This window comes from Protopterus annectens, chromosome 1.part0 (genome assembly GCF_019279795.1).
Source record: "Protopterus annectens isolate FY-2018-M chromosome 1.part0, PAN1.0, whole genome shotgun sequence".
Lineage (NCBI taxonomy): Eukaryota > Metazoa > Chordata > Ceratodontiformes > Protopteridae > Protopterus > Protopterus annectens.
This window is the reverse complement of record NC_056725.1, coordinates 1,661,094,919-1,661,119,833: the sequence shown is the minus strand read 5'-3', so window position 1 is coordinate 1,661,119,833 and position 24,915 is coordinate 1,661,094,919. Positions and strand designations below refer to the sequence as shown.

General features: G+C 40.6%; 1 protein-coding gene across 6 annotated transcripts in view; it reads right to left on the bottom strand.

Moving 5' to 3' along the window:
- Positions 1-24,915, bottom strand: part of ADSL (adenylosuccinate lyase) — a 663,305-nt gene that overhangs the window by 83,760 nt on the left and 554,630 nt on the right. For all 6 annotated transcript variants that reach the window (XM_044068286.1, XM_044068279.1, XM_044068264.1 and 3 more), the window contains one exon: positions 16,828-16,917. In XM_044068286.1, the coding sequence (XP_043924221.1) occupies positions 16,828-16,917 (90 nt within the window). The remainder of the gene's footprint in view (positions 1-16,827; positions 16,918-24,915) is intronic.

Here is a 24,915-nt window from a genome sequence, read left to right as displayed (position 1 = left end):
GACAGTGTCCAAATCCTGGCAGTGCTGTGTCCATACATTTTGAGATACCATTGTAGCTTCCTCATATGCAGTTTGGCATTGGGAAGCACCAGAATACAAGATGCCATGAACCCTAATGCTTGAAGGACTGTCCTTGCAGTCAGCACGGACTGATGAGATAGTTGATGGAAGTAAAGTGACAGACTCTTTTGTTTGTCCGGGGTTAAAAAGGCCATCTGGGCTGCTGTATTCAGTCTCACACCCAGAAAGCACATGTCTTGAGAGGGTACTAGACTGGACTTTATTTCGTTCACAGAATACCCTAGGCATCTTAGCACTGCTATAACATATTCCAGATGCTGTAGAAGGTCTTCCTTTTCTTGAGCCAGAATCAGGCAGTCGCCCAAGTAAGGATAGATTTGAATTCCTTGAAGCCTGAAGTAAGCTATCACTGGAGCCAGAACCTTTGTGAATACTCTGGGCAGTAGATAAGCCAAAGGGCAATGCAGAGAACTGATAATGAGAATCTCCAGCTCGAAACGCAGATACTTCCTGCAACTTAGCCTTATAGGCACATGAAGGTAAGCTTCCTTGAGATCTAAAGTTACCATCCAGTGATCTTTGCCCAGCAGAGGTAAAAGCTGTTGTAACGCCAACATCTTGAACTTGGGAATGTCCAGAAAAGTGTTGAGGAGAGATAAATCCAAAATTGGTCTCCACGTGTTCCCCTTCTTTGGTACTAGGAACAGGCGAGAATAAAATCCTAGGCCCCTTTCTGATACAGGGACTGGCTGAATGGCCCCCATCTGGAGTAACTGAGAAACTTGCTTGTGAGCCTCTTTTCTTTGTGGAGGAGGAACGTCTGGCATGCCTTTGAAAGGGGCATTGTATGGAAATAAAATCTGTAACCGTGGTGAATGATATCCAACACCCATTTGTCTTGAGTAATTAAATCCCAATTTTCTTTGAAAAGAGACAGTCTTCCTCCCAAAGGAGCTGCCAGACGAGAATCTACTGGCAGCTGAAAAGACAGGTCATTGGGTCTGTTTACGAAAGGACTGACCCTGCCCTCACCAGAAGTCTGAGCAGGTGAACTCCTGTTCTAGGCCTAAAAGAACCGTGAGCCCTGCCCCTACCACGCCTAGACCTACCCCTAGACTGGGAATCATAAGCAGGATATGTCCACCCCTTAGCAGGCCAATTTCTACTAAACTTCGGTGGCTGCACCTCCTAAATATCTTTAACAGTTTGCATAGACTTAGCTTTGTCCTCCATGTTCTTTAAAACTGCTTCCACAGGCGATCCAAACAACACATCAGACTGTAAAGGAGCATCCAAAATCCTTGTCTTAACATGCTCAGCTAAATTCTGATCCCTCAACCAGGCATGCCTGCGAAGAACAGAACTAGTAGCAGCCACCCTCGAGGAGGCCTGTACAGCATCAAAACCACATTGCAAAGAATGCTTACCCACTTGTTCAGACACATGAACCAAATCCAGCAACTCTTTACACTCAATACCTTCCGCCAAAGCATCCACCTTAGATTTTAATTGTGAAAGGAGATAATTCTGATATTTTAGCATGTGAAACTGACAATTCAACGCTCTCATGGCTAGAGTGGAAGAAGTATACACTTTCTTTCCCCACCTATCCAAAGCCCTTGCCTCTTTATCAGTGGGAACAGGATTTTTAACCACAGAAGCCTTAACACCTTTAGGCCCTTGAGCAATAGTTTCTGGGTCCGCCCTAGGACTCTTAAACAAATACTTATGAGCTTCGGGCACCCTATAATACCTATCAGGCTTAACAGGAGCAGGAGGCAAAGAGTCAGGGTTCAGGGAAGCCTCTGCAAAAACATCTTCCACCACATTCAACACAGGAGGAATAGCTAAGGGCCTATGCTGGGGTAAAAATAAGAATTCCCTAAGCCTTTTCCTGGAATCAGAGTAATCTTGGCCTTCCCATTTAAAGTGCTCCCTCATGGAATGCAGAGTCTCTGAAAATGAGAAATCCTCAGGAGGAGAAGCTGTAGGAGTGGAATCATCCACATCAGAATCAGAATAAGTAGGATACTCCTGCAAGTCTTCCCAGAAGACTCTGAAGCCTCTGAACACTGTTCAAAACTATCAAACTCCGGTTCCACCCTAGGCCTCTTATCAGGAGGGGGCATAGAACCTCTAATCATAGTAATCAAATCTTCTGCCATTTTAAGCATATGTTTCTTAGGTACAGAACCCGAAATGCTAGGAGAAGCCCCCACTGAAGCTGAACTTGGCCTACCTCTCAAAGAAGTTTTGGCAACAGAAGGAGAGGCTCTAACTACCTTGGGAAGAGAGGGAAGAACAGTTACCTGAGAAGCCCCCTCAGCCTGGCCTACCTCCTGAGAAGGCACATCCTGTAACAGTAAAGTTTCTGCCTGAGACTCCATGGAAACTCCTGGCAAAACCTCTGGCTCCACTGAGCCTTCTAAAGAACCGACGTCCGGGACTGCCGGTTCATCAACCCTAGGCTTCGCTGTTCTGTCCTTGCGCTTCTTGGACAAAGCGGGCGTCGGAGCATCCGACGGCATTTTATAATTGCAACGCTTCCCAAACACTAACCTGGCACAGTCTAACCTCCTCTTAATAGTGCGTTTGTTAAACCTAGCACAAGAGCTGCAACCAACAACATCGTGCTCAGGCCCTAAACAAGGTATACACAAGGTATGGTAATCCCTATGAGGTATCTGTTTCCCACAAGAAATACAGTTATTCACTTTTTCTGACATCCGGTTAAATACTGAGGCAGAACAGAAACAAATGTATCCCAGCAATCAGGAAATGTTCAGAGATGGGTGTGAGATTCAAGCTGCTGTATCCCACTGTTTTCCAATTATTTTTTTTCTGAGGGATCAAAGTAATTTTTTGATGCAGATCAGGCTAAAGAGGAAATAATGTTTATCTAACAAAAGTGAGTCAGCAAACGAAGGAACTCTGCCTCTCATCCTGTCAGTAAAGTGCACAGAGTGACTTTGTCAGTGAAACCTTTTCCAATGTTCCAAAGGAAAATGCCCAAGAGACAGAAAAAAAAAATCAAAGGGGTTGTCTAGAAGAATCAACAGTACCTTGGACTTGAACCAGAGTATGATGTTGGGAGAGATGAGAAGAGGAGGAGGAAGACCAACTCTGAAGTTAGTGAATAAACGGAAGACTATAAAGCATCTTATCACATTTGAAAAAATGGGTTTTGCAAGAAAAAGTGCTTAAAAACACTGACTTTTGTTGACTTTGTTAAACTTGTGGGTGGACTGAGTGTATAGCCCATTATTTATATATTATTTAGGACACTGAAAAAGGGGAAAAAATGTAAGTAAAATAATTTTGTTCTCATTAGCATTTGTATAAAACATTTCATGATATAAACTGCTTATTATATATTGTTTTCCACTGGCAAATGTTCAGTGGAGTCGAGATGACTGCAGCTGAGAGCAGCTGTGTATTCTTTTCATAGTGAAATTTACAAATACTCATTGCTGAATACATTTCCATGGAGCTATTATCTGTCTGCAGGTGCAAGCAATTAATCTTGAGAATTCTGAGTATTCTTTGGTGAGGAAAAAGGTACAATGGCAAGCAGTTCAGTGAAAAATGAAATTTGAAATTATGGGAAGTGAATAAGAGGTAACAACCTCCCCAGCAGCCTTAATACCTTAATGCAGTTAATAGAACAGTGTACAATTTCGTTTTATTTAAAGATAGCCATTGCACTTTTTCTTCGGGCTAAAAGTTAATGCTTTCTGAAAGCATACAAGCTGTTTTTCATATCTGGGAGGAGAGAAGAGATATGAAAAGAGCAGGCAGCAATCAGTGTACATGGTATCACAGGCTGTAGCATGCACTTTAGCATGGATAACCTTAATTATAGGTTAGATAATTGCCTGTAGGTGGAGCCATCAATTTGGGGGTTCCCTTCTGGAGGGTTAACCGTCATATTTTGAAGATGTACATAGTTGGGTGTGTTTATTCCAATGTAATAGGAGAAGATGGTGTTTTGTATTTAGTTTTTTTGTGTGAGGTTTTTCATTCAAACAAGAAGTCATGAAAAATGTGACATAGGTTCAAATGGAAATGAGAAGAAGCAACTATACAAAAGATCAGCCTGCCAAACATTAGCAAATCCATTTAACACAAAAGCTGAACAAATACAATAAAAAAACTGCTGTGTATAACATATGATAAAAACAGCTTTTATTATGATGGCAACACTGTCCATACTATCCTGGAACATAAATGGTCTTACACGTACAGATGAAAAAGAAAGAGACAGTATTGGATTATATTAAGAAATACATACTGCAAACAGCAATGCTGCAAGAGACACACTTAGAAAGAAATTAGCATGTGAGTTTGACCAAGAGAGAATTTCAGAATGGATTCAGCAGAATATTAAAGACAGAAGAAAAGTGGAGTAATTATACTAATTATTAGGGTCTATATCATCGCCAAACTTGTATAAGTTTGATCGATGTAATATTTATTTTATTTTACATTTGTTTACCAGGAAAGTCTGACTGGATATATGTCCATTTTCAGAGGAGGCCCGGGGAGAAAAGCTCCAGAAAGCAGAGTACAAATACATTAGGAACAACAGAAACATTTAGAGACAAGAATAATATGAAGTTTTCAGTAGGGTTACAAACTTGGATAAAACATAGTAGACATCAAAATCATGCTTCTTCTGTTTCAGACAATAATACATGCAGTTATGGGCCAAGTCCCATCAAGAATTCATACACCAATTAGAGTATATGACTGAAATGCTTAGGCAGAATTTGCAGGAACAGCGGGTGGTGATTAGTCGCGGTTTAAGCAGGGACACTGCCAATGCTGTTGGAAGTATAGTTTGAGGCTTTTTTTGAACTGGATTAAGGAGGATTGGTGAGTAAGTTCGGCAGGTAGCATATACCAAGTTTTGCCTACTGAGTTGTTGAACAGAACAGAGAGTTCCCAGCCACATTTATGCTCTTAGTTGTTTGTACCAGCAGTCTGTCAGCAGAGCATAGTGACCTCATGTTGCTGTATGGTTTGATGATCTTATTTAGTGCTGGTGTTTTTTTTTGGGTTGATATAGTATTTTGTGGGTTATTACAAGTTGGTTGTATCAGAAAAGACTGGGCCACTCCAGCCATCCTAGTTGAGTTAGGCTGATACAATGGTGGGTCTTAGAGGTAGCACCTATAGCAAATCTAGCAATATGATTGTAACAACTAGCAAGTTTGGTAAGGGTGGCTTCGTTCAGGTTAGTGAAGGGGGGGGCATAGAGGAGGGTAGAATGTAGTTGGGACCGAGCGATAGTGGTTCTTGGAAAAGCAGTGAGGAAGGATTTGATCCTGTATAGGGAGCCCAGTTTTTTGTTGACAATGGTTTTATTGACATGGATATCATATTTTAGGGCATTATCGACTGACGCCCAGGAGTTTTGTGAGAGTATCTGGGGATATAATTGTGCAATTGTTGGAACTTATAGTAAAGAATAGTGAGGAGGATTTGTAGGTGGGAGAAAAGATGAGCAGTTTAGTTTTGTTGGGGTTTAATAGAAGCTGACGTTTTGCAAACCATTTTTCTACATCATTGAAAGTACTCTGGGTTAGGGTCATAAGCTCAGTTGAGGAGGTGGTACATATTAAAGTAAGTTCGTCCGCGTATTGGATGCAGGTCGTACTGAATGCAGGTGGCCTTGGGAGTGATAGTGAGTAGGTCACTGATAAAGACTGAGAAGAGTAGTGGTCCTAGAAAGGAGCCTTGGGGGACTCCTAGAGTAATGGGTAGATGTGTGGATAGGGTATTCTGCCATAAAACTGCTTGTTGTCTATCAGACAGATAAGACTGGAACCATTTAATAGAGCTACTATTCAGTGACAGTTCCTTCAGGGTACAGAGAAGCAGTTGGTGATTGACCATATCAAAGGCCTTAGAGAGATCTAGGAAGAGAGCAGAGGTAAGTTTGCTATTGTTTCGGTTAATGTTGATAGAGTTAAAGAAGGATAGGAGGGCTGCTGTGGTGTGGCCTAAAACCATGCTGAGAGTTGGCCAGTAGTTGGGTGAGATAGTGCATTAATTGGTTGTGGATGCACTTTTCCATAATTTTGGCCAATGGTGATAGTATGGCTATTGGTCGGAAGTTTGAGAGGTCTAATGAATTCCCTCCTTCATGAAGGGGAATGACATGGGAAACCTTCCAGAGGGAGGGGATAGTGGCTTCAGTCAAGGTGTGGTTTATTATGATCAAGACAGCGTATGCAATGGCATTTTGCCCCTTTTTGTAAATATTGTGGTGGGAGAAGATCAGCTGCCAGGGTAGTGGGCTTTAGTTTGTTAATTAGCGATCGGATAGTGGATGTAGATACAGGTTGGAAGGCAAAAGGGAATGGGGTAGTGGTTGTGGAGGAGTTTTGAAAGGAGATGGTGGGGGGTAGTTGGCTAGCTAGTGATTGGATGGTTTTGGTAAAAAAATTGTTAAATAATGTTAGCAGTTTCCTCTGGAGTTTTAAGGTCACAAGTTGAGGGGGTGGAGGTGGAGGTTTGGCCAGGGTGCAGCAGTTTGCTTATGCCTGCCCAAAATTTTTGAGGTTTGTTCTGGTGCTTTTGCTGAAGGCGTTGATAGACATTTTGTTCGTCTAACAGTGTGGCTTTCTTGGTATCATTCCTTAGTTGTCGGAATTTAATATGGTCAAGTGGGTCTTTGAAGGTGTGCCATTTGTCCCATGCTTTATTTCCTGCTATGAGTTTGGTTTTGGTTACTTTAGAGAGCCAGGGGGTGGTCTTAGTTTTGTCTCTGAGGGTGCGGATAAGACCGTGGGAATCTAGAATGGAGAGGAATTTAGAATTAAAGCAGGCTACAGCATCATCTAGTGGAAGTTCTTTAAGTATAGACCAATTGTATGCTTCGAGTTCATTCTGAAAGTCAGTGGAGTTAAAGTTCTTGTTGTTTCTGATAGATTGATATAGAACTTGGTGGTGGTTATCTACTTTATGCTTAATGATGTGAGTGAGTAGGTGGTCACTTATATCATCTGTTATACAGGTCTGGGTGATTGTTGATAAGAATCCAGTCCAAGATACTGCCTTTGTAGTTGGATTTATTTATTCTGGTTGGTGAAAATATAACTTGGGTATAACTGTGAAGGTTTATATGGGTGGTGGGAGATCCAGAGGAACAATTGTTCCAGTCAATATTAACATCTCCTAACAACATTGTTTCATGGAGGTATGTGTTGGAAAGCCATTAGAGGAAGTCTCTTCTAGGGTTTTTGCATTGTTGCCTGGGGGGGTTATAAATGCAGGCAATGAATATAGATTTACTTTTGTTAAGCTGTAGTTTGCTAACTAGGGTTTCTGCATTATTGAACAAAAGGGGTTGTTGTGGGGCTAGTGTGACATCTATTGTGTTTTTAAACAGAACTGCTACTCCTCCACCTTTCCTGGTGTTATGGTCTAGTCTAAGTACGTTGTACCCTGGTGGGATAACCTCATCATTTTTAGTTCCTGGTTTTAGCCAGATATCTATAAGACACAGCACATCAAGTGAGTAGGTAGATTGAAGGGCGTGACGATTATGGACTTTGTTGTTAATACTCCTGATGTTTATGTGACAGGTCAGGAGAGAGTTAGGGGATCTTGAATTTGACCTTATGTTGAAGGTGGTAGTGGGCTGGCAGCTTGTAGGCAGGGTGGGACCAGGGTTAGGGTGGATGTCTCCATCCCTCATCAGAGTAAACTGTACAGTGATTATTAGTTTTAGCACTTTACTTATTATTTTATGATATCTGGTTTTGGGGGAGATGGACCATGGTCTAGTTAGTTGGTGATTGTTAAAAGTGGAGAGGATAGGTTTGTAGTGAGGGGTTGGTCCGATTCACTCAAGGTGGGAGCAGAGATGGTATGAGATATGAGGTGGTGAACTCCAAGATAGGGCTGGTTTTCTTAGTTAGGAGATATAGCCCAGGCAATATAACGGAGAGGAACATAATTGGCTTCATCTTGCTAGTAGTAGTACTTGGTAAGGAATGTGGGTGGAGAATTAAGAGGGTTGTTGGCAGGAAGGGGTGGTGTATGGAGGTGTGGGTTATCTGTGATAGGTTGTAGGAGGGGGGAGTGGTTTATTGGGCTTAAATTTAGCACTGGTGGGGGTGGGATTTGGGGGCAGGGTGGGACGCAGAGCAAGCCCGAGCAAGGGCAAGTGGAGTGGGGCCATACCAAGCTACAAGGATTTCCAGGGTCTGTGAGTATGCAGGCTTAAAGAATACAACCTTACAGTGATTTTACTCAGTTCTTTTTAAAGAGAGCTGCAATTTACCCAATTCTTTTGAAAGTGAGCTGTGTTTTACTCAGTAATGTATTAAACAAAGTTTGCAGTTTAGCCAGACAATTTTACTGACTGTTGGGAGTCAGCAAGCTTTTAACCAGAATTTTGTACAGATATTGTAGTTTAGCCAGACAATTTTATTAACTGTTGGGAGTAAGCAAGCTTTTAACATGAATTTTGTACAAATATTTGTTATTTCTTTAGCAACTGTGAGATGAAGTAAGCAAGGGGAACATGTTATACAGGCTGTATGCACTATAGAATGCTTATTTTATTACTTATTATAGCAGCCTGACTAGGGAGTCTAAGACTGTTAAACTATCATTTACTATGGACCCTACACTAGCCATAGACCCAGTTCAACCAAGCAATCTATCAGCACAAGAGTTGCACTTAAAATATAGACCTTGCAGTCCTTTTCCTTAGTGAGGGACAGTGCAGGAATGCTTTTCTTTAAGTTTTCAGGATGATAGTTTCTTTTCAGCACAGACTGAGCCGTACGAGGTAAGGACAGGTGGGGTGGAAAGACCTGGTAAGATACATAGAGTCAGTGCATGGATTCTATATGGAACATAGCTAACATAACAGCATGCAAACAGTTTTATACATGCAGGCAGGGCACTCTATATTAGTAGTACCACAGCTTCTGCATTTCTCTATATTCAATTGCAACTGTTAGAGCAGTAATTTACAGCACAGGCAAGTTCAGTGAATTTTATACAGCTTTTCCTATGTGGTTGTATGCTATCAGTGGTTACAGCATTAAGGCAGTACAGCTAAATCCACTTGCTAAATGCTAGGAAACGCATCTATTCATGATCCATGAACCAGCATAATAGCATATCACAGCAAACTATGTCGCCAAGCTTATAATGTTAAAATTACCACATGCAGTCAATAAATGTGCTTAGAAAATCACTCCTGGCTAGCAAACTTTTAACTCCACTCATTTTTCTGAACATTCTACTGGTTTGGCGAATTAGAAAATGATTGCTATACATGCTGCTTAAATTTTTTTAGTTGTTTCTTTACCACATAATCAATGAAAAGCACAAAAAAAAAAGTTCTAGCATACAGTTTGTGTAGAAAAACAGCCGACTAGGTCCTTAGGCACTAGGGGTTTGAAAATGGCAGCCGAAGCCATATTGAACCCAAAAGTCTGAAACCGCACAATAACAAACACATAGAACATAGATTTTTTTCCCAGGGAAAAAAAAATCACTGTTCCCAAACAAAAAAAAAAAAAAAAACCAAGAAAACCCCCATAAACCTTAAACTAAAACTAAAGTGGGGGGCTTTGTCCCCCACATCCCCCAATGTGGGAGGCTGTGCCCCCCCAAACCCCCTACTTAAATATACAAACTCAGAGATCGCACCACAGTGGAGGAAATAGCAAAGTCCCAAAAATGATCCACCGAATTTTTTCCCTGGAAAAAAATCGATGTGCCATGACTTCGCTATTTTTACATTTCGGATTTTTGGGCTCGATATTACATCGTTCAAACTTATACAAGCTCGACGATGTGATATAGACCCTAATTATTAGAGGGGCTCCACTAGTGATAGAAGAGGGGGGAAAAAGACAAAAATGGTAGACTTGTGGTAAATGGGCTATTGGCAAGGAAGGGGGATTACAACAGCATGTATTAATATTCGTCCAAAACTGCTGTTAAGGAGAATAAGAAAATTTTGTGAGAAATAATCAGCTTTCAGCAGGGATGACTATTTATAAGTGGGGACTGCAATTTGATTTGCAATAATGATGATGTATCATGGTAACCTAGAAGGGACAACACAACAAAAGGTAGATTTCTGAAGAAATTTATTAAAGTATTTGGTATGGAAGATGTGACTTCAGTAGTAGGAACTCTGACAGGATTTATATATTCCCCAAAATACAATAACTGGGCTAGACTACATAGAAAATATATTTCACAGGAACAAGTACATCTAATTGAAAGCTTCGACAAATCCAATTAACTACTTCTGATCACTAAGATAAAAATGCAGGGAAATTAAGTAACAATAAGACAATGGCGCTTGCCCACATACCTGTTAAAAAGACTGGAATTTAAGGAATGTGTAGTAGAAATTATTCAAGAGCTATTAGGGAAGATAGGAATAGCTTCAGAAGTTATAGCTAGTGATTGGGATAAAATTAAAATGGAGCTTAAAATAGTGTTGAAGTAAAAGAGAAAGATATATATATATATATATATATATATATATATATATATATATATATATATATATATATATATATATAGTTAAGAAGCAATATTACTTAGAGGGGCTGACAAAGGTTAAAGTACTGCAGAATAAGGGGAATCTCACAGAACAACACAAGGTGCAAATGTAGCGTGCTAAAGAGAAAATAAAGGCGTTTCTGGATAATACACACGAGATTAGGAAGATTGCAGTTAAGTGAATATTTTTTGATAAATCCAGAGCACAAAAAGTTTTAGCACAATGACTTAAGGAACAGAATGTTGAAGGGGCTGTCACCAAACTTAGAGAGCCTATAACAAGAAAAATAATCAGAGTTCAGGTTTTAGAAATATTCCAGAATGTTATGAACATTTCCATAAAACAGAGAAATGTGGAAATCAAGAAAGAGTACAAATGAAAATATTTATGGAAAACTTAATTATGCCAAGGTTAGGGGTAGATGAAGCTCAACAACTAACAGTTAAGATAGGAGGTAATGAGAAAAAAAAATAGGGATGTATAAATCAATCTTCAGAAAAGCTTCCAGGAACAGATGGTATTCCTGTAGAAGTTTGGAAATTAGGAGGGGAAGAAAGTAATAAAGATTTGGAAGATTTTATTTAACAATATTTTAAAAGGGGAGGAAGCACAAACATCTTAGAAGAAAACTCTAGTGGCTGTATTACCTAAACATGGCAAAGACCCTTCAGACTCAGCTTCATATAGATCCATTTCAATTTTAAACCACGATTATAAAATGTTTATATCTATAGTAATGAAAAAATGGCAAAGGTATTACCAAAATTGATAGATATGGATCAGTGTGGTTTTGTGGAGGGGAGGCAAACATTTGACAACATTAAAAGAACAATGATGATCCAGAGGGAAGCAGAATGTAAGAAGATACCTCCATTGTTGGTGGGTTTGTTGCAGAGAAATCATTTGAAAGAGTAAGCTGGGATTTTTATGAGTAGGGCATTGGAAGCATTTGCATTCCCCTGATACAACAAGGTTAGTTAGAAGGATATATGAAGGATCGGAGGCCATAATTAAAGTGAGAGGGGCTCCTCTCACATAATATTGTGTTTAAACAGAGGGAATGGGCAAGGGCTCTGTCTTTCCCTATTGTTATTTGTCATTGGCACAGAAAATAAGGGACTCAAAAATACAAGGATATAATTGCTGCGGTAATCAAGAAAAGTTGGCTTAATTTGCAGATGATATATTTTGTACCAGATAAATCCAGAAAAGGACAGCTCAGTGTTGTGGAACATTTTGAGACAGTTTCAAGTCTTTTCGGGATATACAATTAATGAAGATAAAAAAAGGCTACAAGCCATAAATTATATACCCACACATGAATTGCATGTATTTATATCTCACCGAAAACTGCTATTATGGAGAAATTATCAGCTTTAAGCAGGATTATTTATAGGTGGGGACATGATATGATGAAGTATTTAGAAGCATGGATTAAAAAAGGCTTCTGTTAAGGATATGCAAGAAGAGACTAAACAAAAGATAATATAATAGGAACTGAGTAACCGGAAACCCATATTTATGAATAGTAACATACAAGCAGTAAAATGTTTTTAGTCCCTTTAGTGTTGCATATGGGTCAGGCATACTTTTATTAACCAGAGGAGAATTTGTGGATGATAATAAAGAACTGAAAGAATTTATCTGGGGAGGCAAGAGTTAAGTGGGATAAGTTGATCCTTCCAATAGAACAATGCAGTTTAGAGGTTTTACCTGATTTGAGCGGATATTTTAGAGTTACACAGTTAAGGCTCATGTACATAACACAAGCAGAAGGTTATGATTTAAAATGGAAAGGAATGATGATGAAGCGGGGGGAAGTTCAGGAAACTGTGTGTGTGTGTGATTTTGGAGGCAGATCCTTAAGGAGAATAATAACATTCAGTATAAGCACTGGCATGCAAGGAGAGGGCAATTCAGAGACATATGAAGGACAAGCTTGTTACTGTGAAGATAGAATGGTATGCATCATATGCAGATTTGACACGCAAATGAGAAAAGTATGTATGGAAATTATAGTCACTGCATATTCAAATGAGGGCAGCAAACATGGCAGGAGATTCAGAAACATTTAAAAATAACAAAATTAGTCACTCTGATCAGAAATGTTGTTCGACGTTACTTGACAAACAGGCATACCTCCCACATTAAGAGCTAGGCACAGCATTTGCACTAGCTGAACAGTGCACCTGTTAGTAGCTGCTCCCGCTGCCAGTGACAATAAATTTCACACCACTCGGAGATCACTATCAGGTCCATTCACAGCTGAACAACCATCATGTGTGCGACAAGAAAACAATTGGCTGCTAACATGTGGACAGACACCATAGGAGAATTTATAAACATCTGCTGTTCTCATTCAGAAGTGCATGTAGTGCCTATCCTAGGGGATCGCCGAGGTCAATACAGCATTAACTGTCTTTGCTATGGGGTCTTTTCAGTGTCCATCAGGGGACATTGTATGATCACAAGAGTCCACCTCAAAAATCCTACAACCACTTGGCATAATGCTGCAGCATGTGCAGGAGTGTAAGGCATGACGCTGCAGCATGTGCAGGACTGTAAGTAGTTCTAGTGGCTACCAGAGGACAGAAATACCACTACGTGGCCATTCTATGATATAGTACACTTCCCTGAGGCTATGGAGACCAGTGACCACACCCACATAGCCATCGAAGCCCCATCTGCTCCACATGATGGTCAGTATATTAAGTGGAAGGGTTTCCACTTCATGAACTTCCAGGTATTGTATACAACGCATCTGGTGTTGCCACTAAGGCAATTCCCATGATTCCCTCCTCTGACATTTATGACTTATGCCACTGTTCACATATGAGACAGCATACACTACCACACTGCCGCAGACACTCAACATTGCTGAGCGTGGTTATGGAGTGCTGAAGGCGTGCTTCAACTGCCTAAATACTTTTGGTGGTGTGCTGCAACATAGTGTGGAGACGTGCAACAAGATATCGCCTGTCTGAGTCAAGATGCACAACAAGGCTCTATGCAGAGTATTGGGTCATTATTTGAAGTGCCAGACAGACTCAAGCCAGCAGAAGAGGAGGAGCCATATCAGGAAAGAACAAAGGAAGCGGCTGCATTAGAACTCAACGCAAGGCTAAGACAGGCCTGATGTGCAGCATCACCTGCAAAGATGTGGCATCTGGTCCACAGCAGACAGTGATGCATGCAGCACTATATCAGGGATTTGCAGTACAATGGATTGTCAGTCCACACTGTACATCAAACATTACCTAATCCATGCAATTCTGAATGATGGGGCACAATGACTGAAAACAGCAATGGTGGAAGGGTAGTTATCAAATGTGGATGCGGTAGCTGGGAGCACAGATGGGTGCACTTGGAGCAGTTGCCCCAACTATGTCTATGGCAATGTCTAGGTGTGGTGGAGCCCATGGGAAGGGTGATGGATTACATAAGCTCTACAGTGATATGGGACAGCTGTGAAGCTCTGCCTTGTGTCTATGGATTGGGTGAAGCTCCCCAATGGGCACTGCTGGCCAGATGGTTTGAGTGACCTGAAAGCACTGGAACAGGAGACCATGTGAAGCAAATGGTAGAATGCTTCAGCAGTATGGACATGGCATGGGTCACAGTGCTGCAGTTAAGTAGGATGTAGAAAGTGGAAGCCCCATCATGGCACGTCATGCTCAATATTACCAAGTGGCCATAATGGCAAATAACTACTTGACATTATCTTCCTTGACACCAGTACAGCAGTTGCCCCCAACTATGTCTATGGCAATATCTAGGTGTGGTGGAGCCCATGGGAAGGGTGACTGATTACATAAGCTCTAGAGTGATATGGGACAGCTGTGAAGCTCTGCCTTGTGAAAGTGGCTGATGCAGATGGCCTCTGACATGGCCACAGCTGGCAGAAGCTTCATACCTCACAGTGGCTGCAAAATATGCAAATTGGCTTTCCAATGCCCTCAGCAAGTAAGTGTGTGTGTGTGTGTGTGTGTGTGTGTGTGTGTGTGTGTGTGTGTGTGTGTGTGTGTGTGCTCTTACCCATACATGCTATTTTGGTACACAGATGTTGAAGGCCCTTAAGTATGTTGTCACATAAGTCACGTATCACACTAATCATCTATGACATGGTACAAGTGTCATCTGTCTCTGCTTGGATCACAGAATCACAATCTGCTCAGTGATGCCAAAAGGTGATGTTAATTCCTGGGAATTTGCAGGCTTTGTGGCAGGAGAGCCTACTGACACAGCTCTCTTGTATGCTGTGTATGCGCTCTGCACTGGCAGCACTAACCCCTGACATGTACAGGAGGACCCTCATGAGGCATGGGATGCTGGAGGTGCATCAACATCCACCATGGGCATGTCCCATAGATGTTTGTGGTACTGTGCCTTCTACTGTTACTGCTGTTGAAATTGTTACTATGCTGTCTGACTATGCCAAAGGCAGGCTGCAATAATTGGGAGGCACTGCAATCAGGCCATCAGTGAAGGCAGAAAAATGCCTGTATGTATATATGAACCTTTGCACACAACAGTGATACATAGTAAATATGTATGAAGGAAGAGAATGTACCAAAGGGCACAGAAAACATATCCCTGGTGTACCTAGAGATATATGTTAAAGTTTATCACAGATAATGCCAATGCAGTGATGCATTAATGTACTTTGGCAGTGGTATATGGGTATAACAACCTGGTGTGTCCTCCAAAGACAAACCTTGTCACCATCAATTCAGCTCCAATATCCAGGCATTGCATGAGTGTCTAGTCAGTGTACACAGACAGGGACACCAAGAGCACCTTGGTGTCTGTGACACTGGCCCTCCTCCTGTGGACATTCTTTCTCTTACAACAGCTTTTGAGTAGGCATGGTGGATTATATGCTGGTGACTCTGCAGCAGACCCATGTTTTTGTTATGCTCATCCAATATACTGACACCATGCATCAGGTTCTGCCACGCCTACTTCCTGCAGGCCCTGCACCCATGGACTTGCCCAGAATGCACCTTCCAGTGGTCCATGAGTGCCAGTTGTGGAGGTAATGGGCTGATACATTTTGTCACTAATGTGCCCCTCACTGTCATGCCACTAATCAATGCTTATCACTTGGTGCTCACAATGTGCAGTAATAAGTTGTGACAGTTCACTTCTCTCCTGAGCTGAGGCAATGGAAACTAAATATTGCAGCCATCACACCAACTACTGTGTTTTATTTCCTAAAAATGGACTTTGCTGCACTGGAAAACTATCACCTATCAGTGTATTGGCACAGGCAAAATAACTTAGCCAACTTAAATGCTAATCTTCATTTAAAGGTTCTTAAGGGTGACACTGCAATCTTAGAAATAATGTGTGTATAGAAGGTCAAAATACAATCCTTCAATATTTTTGATAAGAACTGTCAGAGGGTAAATGAGGTACTGATTATTATACAGAGCCACAAAAAGTCTTGCAGTGGTAATTCATTTCAATGTTCTGCCATGATGCAACATATTTGGTTTCTGTAAAATGTGGTACATCAGTGTTCATGAGGAATGTTAAAACAAAGTTCACTCGTGTTACAATATGTAAAATCATTTCCATAAAAAAATAAATTTTTTGTCAATGGAAATATGCCACAAACAAAACTGCCTGAACTGACAAGGGCAAAATGGCCTATCCAACATTAACACTGAGCTGCATTTAAGCCTTTAAAGGTATAATGGTAAACAGATATGCAGAATGTTCCTGACCCTCAAAGTATAATTCTCTGAAATGTTTACTAAGAACTGTGAAAGGGTGACCAACATGCTGACACTTGAAAATGAGTACCAAAAGCAGATTTCATAAGCATGACAGTGTAATAATTTGTCTAGGTTTAAGGGATGCATGCATTATTTTTTGCTGTCCCTCATACCCCTAGCCTTCACTGCCCCCTTACTTAAATATATTACTTTCATAGTTGTACACCCAGAGAAAAAAATAAGATCACTTTTCTCAAAAAATTGGGCCACTCCTTGTCTAAATCACTGCAATCTAGTGACTCAAAAAGAAACTGCTGCCACTATTAAAAACATTTCAATTACTATGCCTTTTAACTAAAAAAATCAAACTAATATGACAACCAAATAAAATTTATCAGACTAACAAAAAGCAGTTAAGATGGAAGACAAAACTGTCCTGATTTACGAGCTCCAACACAAGCAGCTAGGATAAAACTAAATGATCTCTTACTTTTCCTTCGGAACGTGCAAATGTCTTGCAAATTACATTATAAGTACCTGACGGTTTCCACCAGCTTTCACCATAGCCATGATGAAGTTTTCTGTTGCCATGAATGGTAACTCCTGGCGGATGTGCCTCTCTATCACCTGCAAGGGAAAAATATGTTATACATGTGATGGTTTAAATTCTATACCTTTTCATCTACAGATTCATAACATCTAAATTTCAGAATTACAATGGAAATTTAAGGCTCAATTTTTACCTAGTTCATTTGTTGGAGGATCTACACCACTAATTAATATCATGCTACCTCAAGAGAGTCATTAGTGCAACCTGGACTGTGTGAAACTGCGCACTCGCTGATTTTTTTTTCAATGTTTAGTTTCTAGAGGCAGCCCCAACCACTTTCTTACTCAACTTCAAGGTAACTGTACCTTGGGGTGAAGTGCATGATGTGATCATTTTTGTTTTACATTCATATTAGTGACCATTTTGCTGATGTATGATCCATTTACTGGAGTGTAAGAATGTAAACAAAATTTATCAATATTTATTTATATATGGCCATATCTTACTATGCATCCAAGAATATTGCCATTTGAAACTGATGTGCCATTACTTTGAATTCACAGGATGATTGCAGTAGCACTGAGAAGTACATGTATGTAGCCTGTCCTAATGACAGCAGCAATCTTGGACAATGAATGTCTGTATGAAAAAAAAGTCAATAAGCATAGGTGGTAACAGCCTTCACCTTAAGGACTTGGTATTTGGTGACTTCTGCAGCCCTGTCCATACATCCATTCATTCATCCATCCCATTCTCTAAACTACAAAGCTCAGCAAAGCAGGCCAGATTTCCCTATTCCCACCATCAATTCCCAGCCAATCCTGGGGGATCTTTGGGCATTCCTATATAAGCAAAGGTAAATAATCTCAACACTGTGTCCTTGATTTGTCTAAAGGCAGCCTCCCAATGGGTTGTGCTTGCCAAATCTCCTAAAGTGTCTAGTGGACTCATCTCTAAGTATCCATGCCACTTCACCTGTCTCCTTTTAACCCAAAGACAAAGACTCTAACTTGCTGATCCTCCCCAGCTGGCAGGCTCCCCCTGAAAAAAAAATCCATTTGCATCTGTGATCTCTTCTTTTCAGCCATTATTCCAAGTTTGCAACCATAGATAAAGATGTGGATACACAGTAACAGGTAAATTGAGAACTTCATCCCATAATCCAGTTCTTCCACCCCTACAGTACAGTACAATGTCTGCAATACTGCTGTCACTGTACCCATTTAATGCTCTCTCTCGTGATCTCCTCTACCCTCACTCATGAATAAAAAATACAGGGTACTTGCATTTCTCTACTTCAGGAAGCTTCTCACCATTACTTTTAGAGATTAACCCAGTCTTTTTCAGTGCAGAACAATGACCTCTGATTTGTTCCTTTTCATCCTAACTGCTTCACATTCCCACCAAACCACGCCTGGCTAAGCTGGAAACCAGTACCACTTGATGCCACAAGGGGCATACTGTCTACAACTAAATCAACCCTTGCATTCTCCAAATAAAAGTAGGTAAGATGAGAAGTCTTTAATGTAGGAGAGAATATATTCCCATTAGTCTGGTCATAATGCGAGAAGCAATAATCTATACAGTGCAGCCTAGTTTTAGGAGCTTGTAATTTATGAGCTGTGTGGCTTTGACTTTGGATGCTGTAGGTAGGGCTTTGTCATAGAAGGTTAGCTGTTAAGGGAAGAGTGCTTGATTATTTAAATGTCTGAATAGTTGGGAAACTATAGGGAGGTCTGTTTTTTGCTTTACTGAAAGCCATTTACCCTTTTCCAGTGCTCTGCAGTGGTATTCATATTTACGTGAGGGTGTGATGAACATACATTGTTTACTGGATATAGTTTGGAAGTATACTGGTTTTCTTAAAGAAGCCAAAGCTATTATGGAAAGTCTGTATTCCAACTGCAATAGAAGAATACCTTTCCCTGTTGCTGTTCTGGGTGCTTTAGAAGAAAAGGAGAGATCTTGTTGGCCAACAGGAGGGAGATGACCTTTTTACTGAGCCACAGGTAAGTAATGGCAATTAGTCTGCAGACCATTACAACTCTATTCAATAACTCGTATTCAGAAGTTCTCTACAGCCTTAAGGAGGGTAGTACAAGATCTCTGAGATAATTTGAGGCTGACCATCCAATTATCCGCATTTAATTTGAAAATGGCAAGTGAGCTACTCTGCTTGACATGAGACAGAAGTTTGTTCCAAAAGTTTGGGGATAGTTGGGATATAAATCTATCATGACACATCTTATACATTTGTTCCTTTAATCTGGTATTTGAGGACCCATTATTTTCTGTGAAGGAATAGAAGGTCAAACAGGACTGAACTTCTTGTAGCTTGAGAGGCTAGACACAAATCCACATGCAGTAGTCTATAAGAAACTGAGGAGGGAGGGTGGCCAGTCTATCCTGATAACTACTTTTGAGACTACTGATTTATTTGTTAGGAGCCTCATTCTCTTTAAGTTGAGTTATATGCTGATACACAAAGGGACATCATATTCAATAATGTGTCTGATGAGATATAAGTAAAGGAGAATTTGGACTTATTTGGAGCTAAAGGTGATGCCTTTGAAAGTCAGATGAGCCAGACAGAAGGCCTGCCTAACTATAGTGGTGACATGGTTAAAATCGAATTACTTATCAATAAAAGTGCCTAGATCTCAGACAGGGTATGACTGGAGGGGTGTGTCACCTATATGGTTTGAAAAATGTCTGATTACCAAAATTACCTATGCTACATTTTTGCATTTAATTTGACAGCATTGTCCTTGCACCACTGTTAACATGGTCTAAAGCAATTGACAGTCGGCAGAAGATCAAATGACAGCTCCCAATTTACAGTCATAGGTTCATAGGTTAGTACTAGGCTAACTGCCCTTGCGAGCCATTTTAAGCCTAGCCAATTATCCCTTGTGAGACTCAAACTCTGTACCTTGTGTTTGTAAGGCAAACACCTTAACCATTAGGCCACCCTCCTAACCCCTTCACTTCTTGGACAACAGGCCAAGAATGCTGGCTTGATGGTCAGAAAAATAGGTGCCAAACAGGGGAGGGCCTAACACATCATAACATAAAGACTTCTATTCAGATTTACAAGTTAGTCAATGTTTGCATGCAGAATAGTGTCAAAAGCCATGACCAGGTCTAGATATGCTGTATGTACTGCATAACCATTACCTACTACTTTGGTGACCTTTTCAAACATGAAGATTGGTGTTTAGTGAAGGATAAAGTCAAATACCCATGTATTTAAATAAGTCGGTATATTCAATAGAAGGGCTAATATGACCCAAGAACTGCAAATGACCTGATGTTTTACTGAGTTTATGTTTGGTCCAAAAAAAAGCTCCCACTATAAAGTAGGAAGCTTTTGTCAATGATCCAGTTGATAAGTGAAAGTATGTCACATTTAAGTGATTTTTGGAGATTTGTGAGGGACTGATTATAATGTCATCAGTATAAAGTAGTAGGGGGAGGCAAGGTAGATCATATAGTTGTTTGTTAATACACAAAGAACAGGAAGGGTGAATATGGAGCCTTTTTGAAACTTGCCAGTGGGTGGGAATGTAGAATGGATTTTGAAGGGAAGTGATGGCTTGCTAGATAATTTTGAAACTATGGTATGGCATCTGGATTGAGGTCTGTTTTAGTGAAATGCTGTAAAACAATGGTGTTATCCATTAGATCAGCAGCTTTAGTAAAGTCAGTAAGGATGGCACCAATTAACTTACCTTTATCTATGCCTAAAATATGTTGTCTACCAAAGTTCACAGAGCTTGTAGTGTGGTGCAACCTGACCAGAAGCCATGCTGTTTGGATGAGAGGGTGTTATATGTGCAATTATATTGTGTAAGCTGACTGCAATTTCTTTTCCCCTAGAATGTTGCCAAAGGTGGGGAGTGTGGAGATTGGTTGGTACTGGATTTTTTATGTGGATTGTTTTCAGGGGAAGAGGAATTACTACAGCTATTTTTTAGATGTTGAGCATAGTATTTTGTACTTCATGTCTTTCAAGTAATTAATCAAGATCATTGCCACTATCATCCAAGTAACCTTCCTAAAACAATTAAATCTGAATTAAATGCTTACACATGTCACTATGTTTCAAATGCATACTTTTTAAATATTTGTTTTAAATCGAATATACATGCTCTGAAACTGCAATATTCGGGTCATTTTACCAACACAAAAATAACTACATTACCAACATTTAACTTCATGTAAATTACATTACCCTAAGTCTCTATTCTGCAGTCCTTGAGGCTGGAGAGGACTTTTAAAATATGAGTTTTCAGCTGGACAAGTAATAATCTGCAGACTGACTGCCTAGTATTCACCTATATACTTATGAACCACTGCTGCATGCAAATCAGTTGCTTGATCCTAATGATTTTCCAGTTGTAGGTTCTACTACACAAGGATCATCAGTAATGAAGCAGCACTGTCTGTATCCCTTTGTTTTTTATGGAACATGGGTTTATAAATGTATACCACTCTAATGACCACAAGGGCCTAAGTCTTGCCATGCTTCCCAAATGTAGCCAAGCAAGTTTTGATGCCCTAGAGGTTATTTTAAAGGGTACATCTCAGCTAAGGCATGGATAGCCAAGCATCTACAGGCTTCCACTATCCATTAGAAACATAAGTACCAGTCAAGGGTGAATTTCTGATTTCCCACCCACTGGTCCAGGTTACACTTGAATAGAATTAGGGAAGAATTTTGCTACACATTGATGGGGGCACTGTTCCAGAGAAGTGATATTCTCCGAAACACATACCTGCCTATCCAACAAGTCCTACTTATGTTGCATCAGGTAGTTCTGATGCGATTTGTCTTGTAGATCTGCAAAGGTCCAGAGTGGGATCCTAGGATGCCTTGTATGCCAGGCACAGATCGCCCCTCAACAGTCTGCATGAGACAGAGTACACAGATAGGGCTTTGAGGTGATCTGAAAAGGACATGTTTATGCCAGTTTTTTTTTTGTTTGGTGAGGAACCTCTACGATGTTCCAGTTGCTGCATGTGTCTGGTCAGGTAAATACCGATGGGGGAGTTGTACTCAATGATGGATCTGATGAGGACCAAATATAGCAGAATGATGGCTTCCTTGGACCTAGATGCCATATCAGTTCTTATAAATTGAGCAACGTAGTATGATTTAAATGATTAAAATACCTTACATACACGATCAAAAGCCAGGTTACTGTCTACACAAGTCCTCAAACCCCTGACTACTGGGTCTACTCTTAGTGGTGTGATATCAATGAGTAGTTTCCTGGGGTAGCTGATTTCCCAAAAGGTACAACTGTGCACTTCCTAGCACTGAGTTTTAAACAGGGGTCAAGCATCCATTATGTCTGTGCTAGCTCTTCTTGAATTTGCAGTCTGCAAACTTGGTTAGTCAGAGGTCCTTGACTTCCATGAAGTAAATGACAAAACGGAGCAGACCTCGCGCAGAGCCCATAGGGACTCCGCTAGTGACCTGTCTCCTTCTAACTTCTTGGTTACTATACGAGAGCCAGCTGGCTACACGGCATGTAACACAGGGGTTTATACCCAATTCTGTGAGTTTCTTTATCACACTAGGACAATGGCAAGGTCAAGGCAGGCAGTATGCATCCTTCTGCCTTTGTCCACTGTTTTGGTGACCTTCTTGAAGATGTTCACCAGGTTTAGTAGGCATGATCTGTCCTTGACAAAACAAAAATGGATTGGTTCCAGTGTTTGAAGGTTTCTAATGCCATTATTAATAATTTCTGTGATAATTCCTTCTATGGCTTTGCATATGAGACTAAATCAGAATTAAGGGTCTGTAGTTTCTGGGGTCCACAAAGGCCTACCCTTGTTCAGAGTGATGACTGCTGAAGTGCCCCAGTTGCATGGCATGAAGAGGCTATGGTTAATTAGTGACTCCAGTGGTAATGATAGGTTGAGTTTCATGTTATCTAGGCGTAATTATGAAATATTATCTGAGCCAACTGATGCAGTGCTCTTCACCTTGGACAATGCACATAAGATCCCTAGTGATATTTTTTGTGTGTGTGTGTGTGTGTATATGTGTGTGTGTGTGTGTGTGTGTGTGTGTGTGGTTCTTTGATGGTATTTACTGATCGGGGTGAGCTAAGGAGTAAAACTGGAGCTGAATTTGTTAAGGCAGTAGATTTACTATAACTTCTGGCTCCATGCAGGAAGTTCCATTTACAATTATTTCTGCACATTGTTGTGTACTGCCTTTGAGGTTGCTGAAACAGCTAAGGAAAACCTTATGGTCTTCCTTCATCTGGGAGGCTATTTTTACTCTCAAAATTGGCTTTGGTAGACTTGACTTGCCTCAGAGTTGTTTGCTTAGATTTACGAGAGTTTTTATTCTGCTGGGTGCTGCTTTACCTATCTTTCATCATGACTTTCTTTCTTTTGTTGTTCAACCTACTGATGCTGGGATTCCACCAGGGTGACTTGTTTGAGTTTGCTCTGAGCTTATTCCTGGCAGGCACAACTGTCTCTTTGCATCTAACATGATTGTAGTGGGTTTCTGTCAACAGTTCCGCATAGGGGGCTCTGTTCTCAGGGTTTTGGAGGGGCTTGAAATTTTGCCAGGTTATCATGTAATAACAGGAAGTTTGCCTCAGAATAGTTCCTAACTGCTACAGGGTTAGCTGGGTTCACTGGTTTTATTTTGATTTCAAAGGAGACAGTTTCATGGTCTGACCTTACCAGACAGAACATTACATGGTGGGTGCCGCATTATCCAATGTTTGAGGACCAGGTCCAGCAAGTTTGTATCCCTAGTAGTTGCGTGAACTATGTGGGCCAGGGTGTTTATAAAATTGAGGAACCGCTCGGCCTACACTTGTGGGGTTGTGTACGATTCCCAGATTATAGTGGGGTAGTTAAAGTCACCCATGAAAATTGTACTAATGTGAATGAGGAGTTTATCCACTAAGTTTTAAGTATGAGCTATTGGTTTCCTGGTGTCATACAGGGGGGACCTACAGCTTGAAAAGATATGAATAGGACTTTGCCTATAATAATTTGGACATGGAGACGCTCAAGCACACAATCCTATTTGCCAAACCTTGAGGTTAGTTTATTTTTGAAGTAGATAGAGACACTTCCATCTTTAGTCCCTGCCTGTGCAGTAGCTAGCCTAAATCATTGGAAGACATTGCAGCCCTGCACTGCCGGGTGCTCTCTGTGGCTTTAAATCACGTCTCAGTAACTGCACAGATATCTGTATTCTCTGGGTTGAGGTGAGCTTGGAGGGAGCAGAGTTTCTTGTTAAACTCCTGTCACTCAGCAATAACGTCATTAGATTCACTTTGGTTGGTTTTGTTATACTGGAAGGTTTGTCAGCTTGCCATTGCCTAAAAAAGGCACTGTTTTAGCCAACATTCGAAAGCCAAGAGAGGACAGGTACATACTATCCTTAGCAATGCAATGTGGTCCCTCGACCATATCCTCCCATCCTGATAGATACTACACCCCCTTGGAATGACACCAGAAGCTAAGACAATTATTGTCAATCATTTTCCATTCATATTGTGGCATCATTTTTGGTGAAAGTAGAATGCTAGGCTCATACTAGCTAGGGACACGCATTTCAAAAGCTCCAGAATGTCTGTCTTCATACATACATAAAAGTATGTTTCAAGTCATTTACACCAACATGGACTATAAACAAATCACACTGGTACTTGTAGTACAATGACCTGAGTGCATGTGCAACCTAGCAGATCCTGGCCCAGAAAACAGGACTGATCATGGTTTTCTTCTTGCTCAACTTGGTGAGCTGTCTTACAATGGAGTCTCCTATAACTAAAATATTGAGTTGTGTGGTGGTTTGCTTTAAGGGCACTAAAATTAAGGCTCCACGAGATGTGGCTGCATGTGTTGTGGTGAGTACTGTTCTGACGGAGAAAGCAGAAGTGAAAATAATACAGCTCTAAATGTAGTGGCAGAAGTACAGCACTCTAAAATGATGTAGTGTGTAAAAACTGCTATAATGCAAAAGGGGTAGCTCTAGTGAGGCTGAAATGTCAAACTGAAGTCTAAAATAATCAGTATGGAGTTCTGTT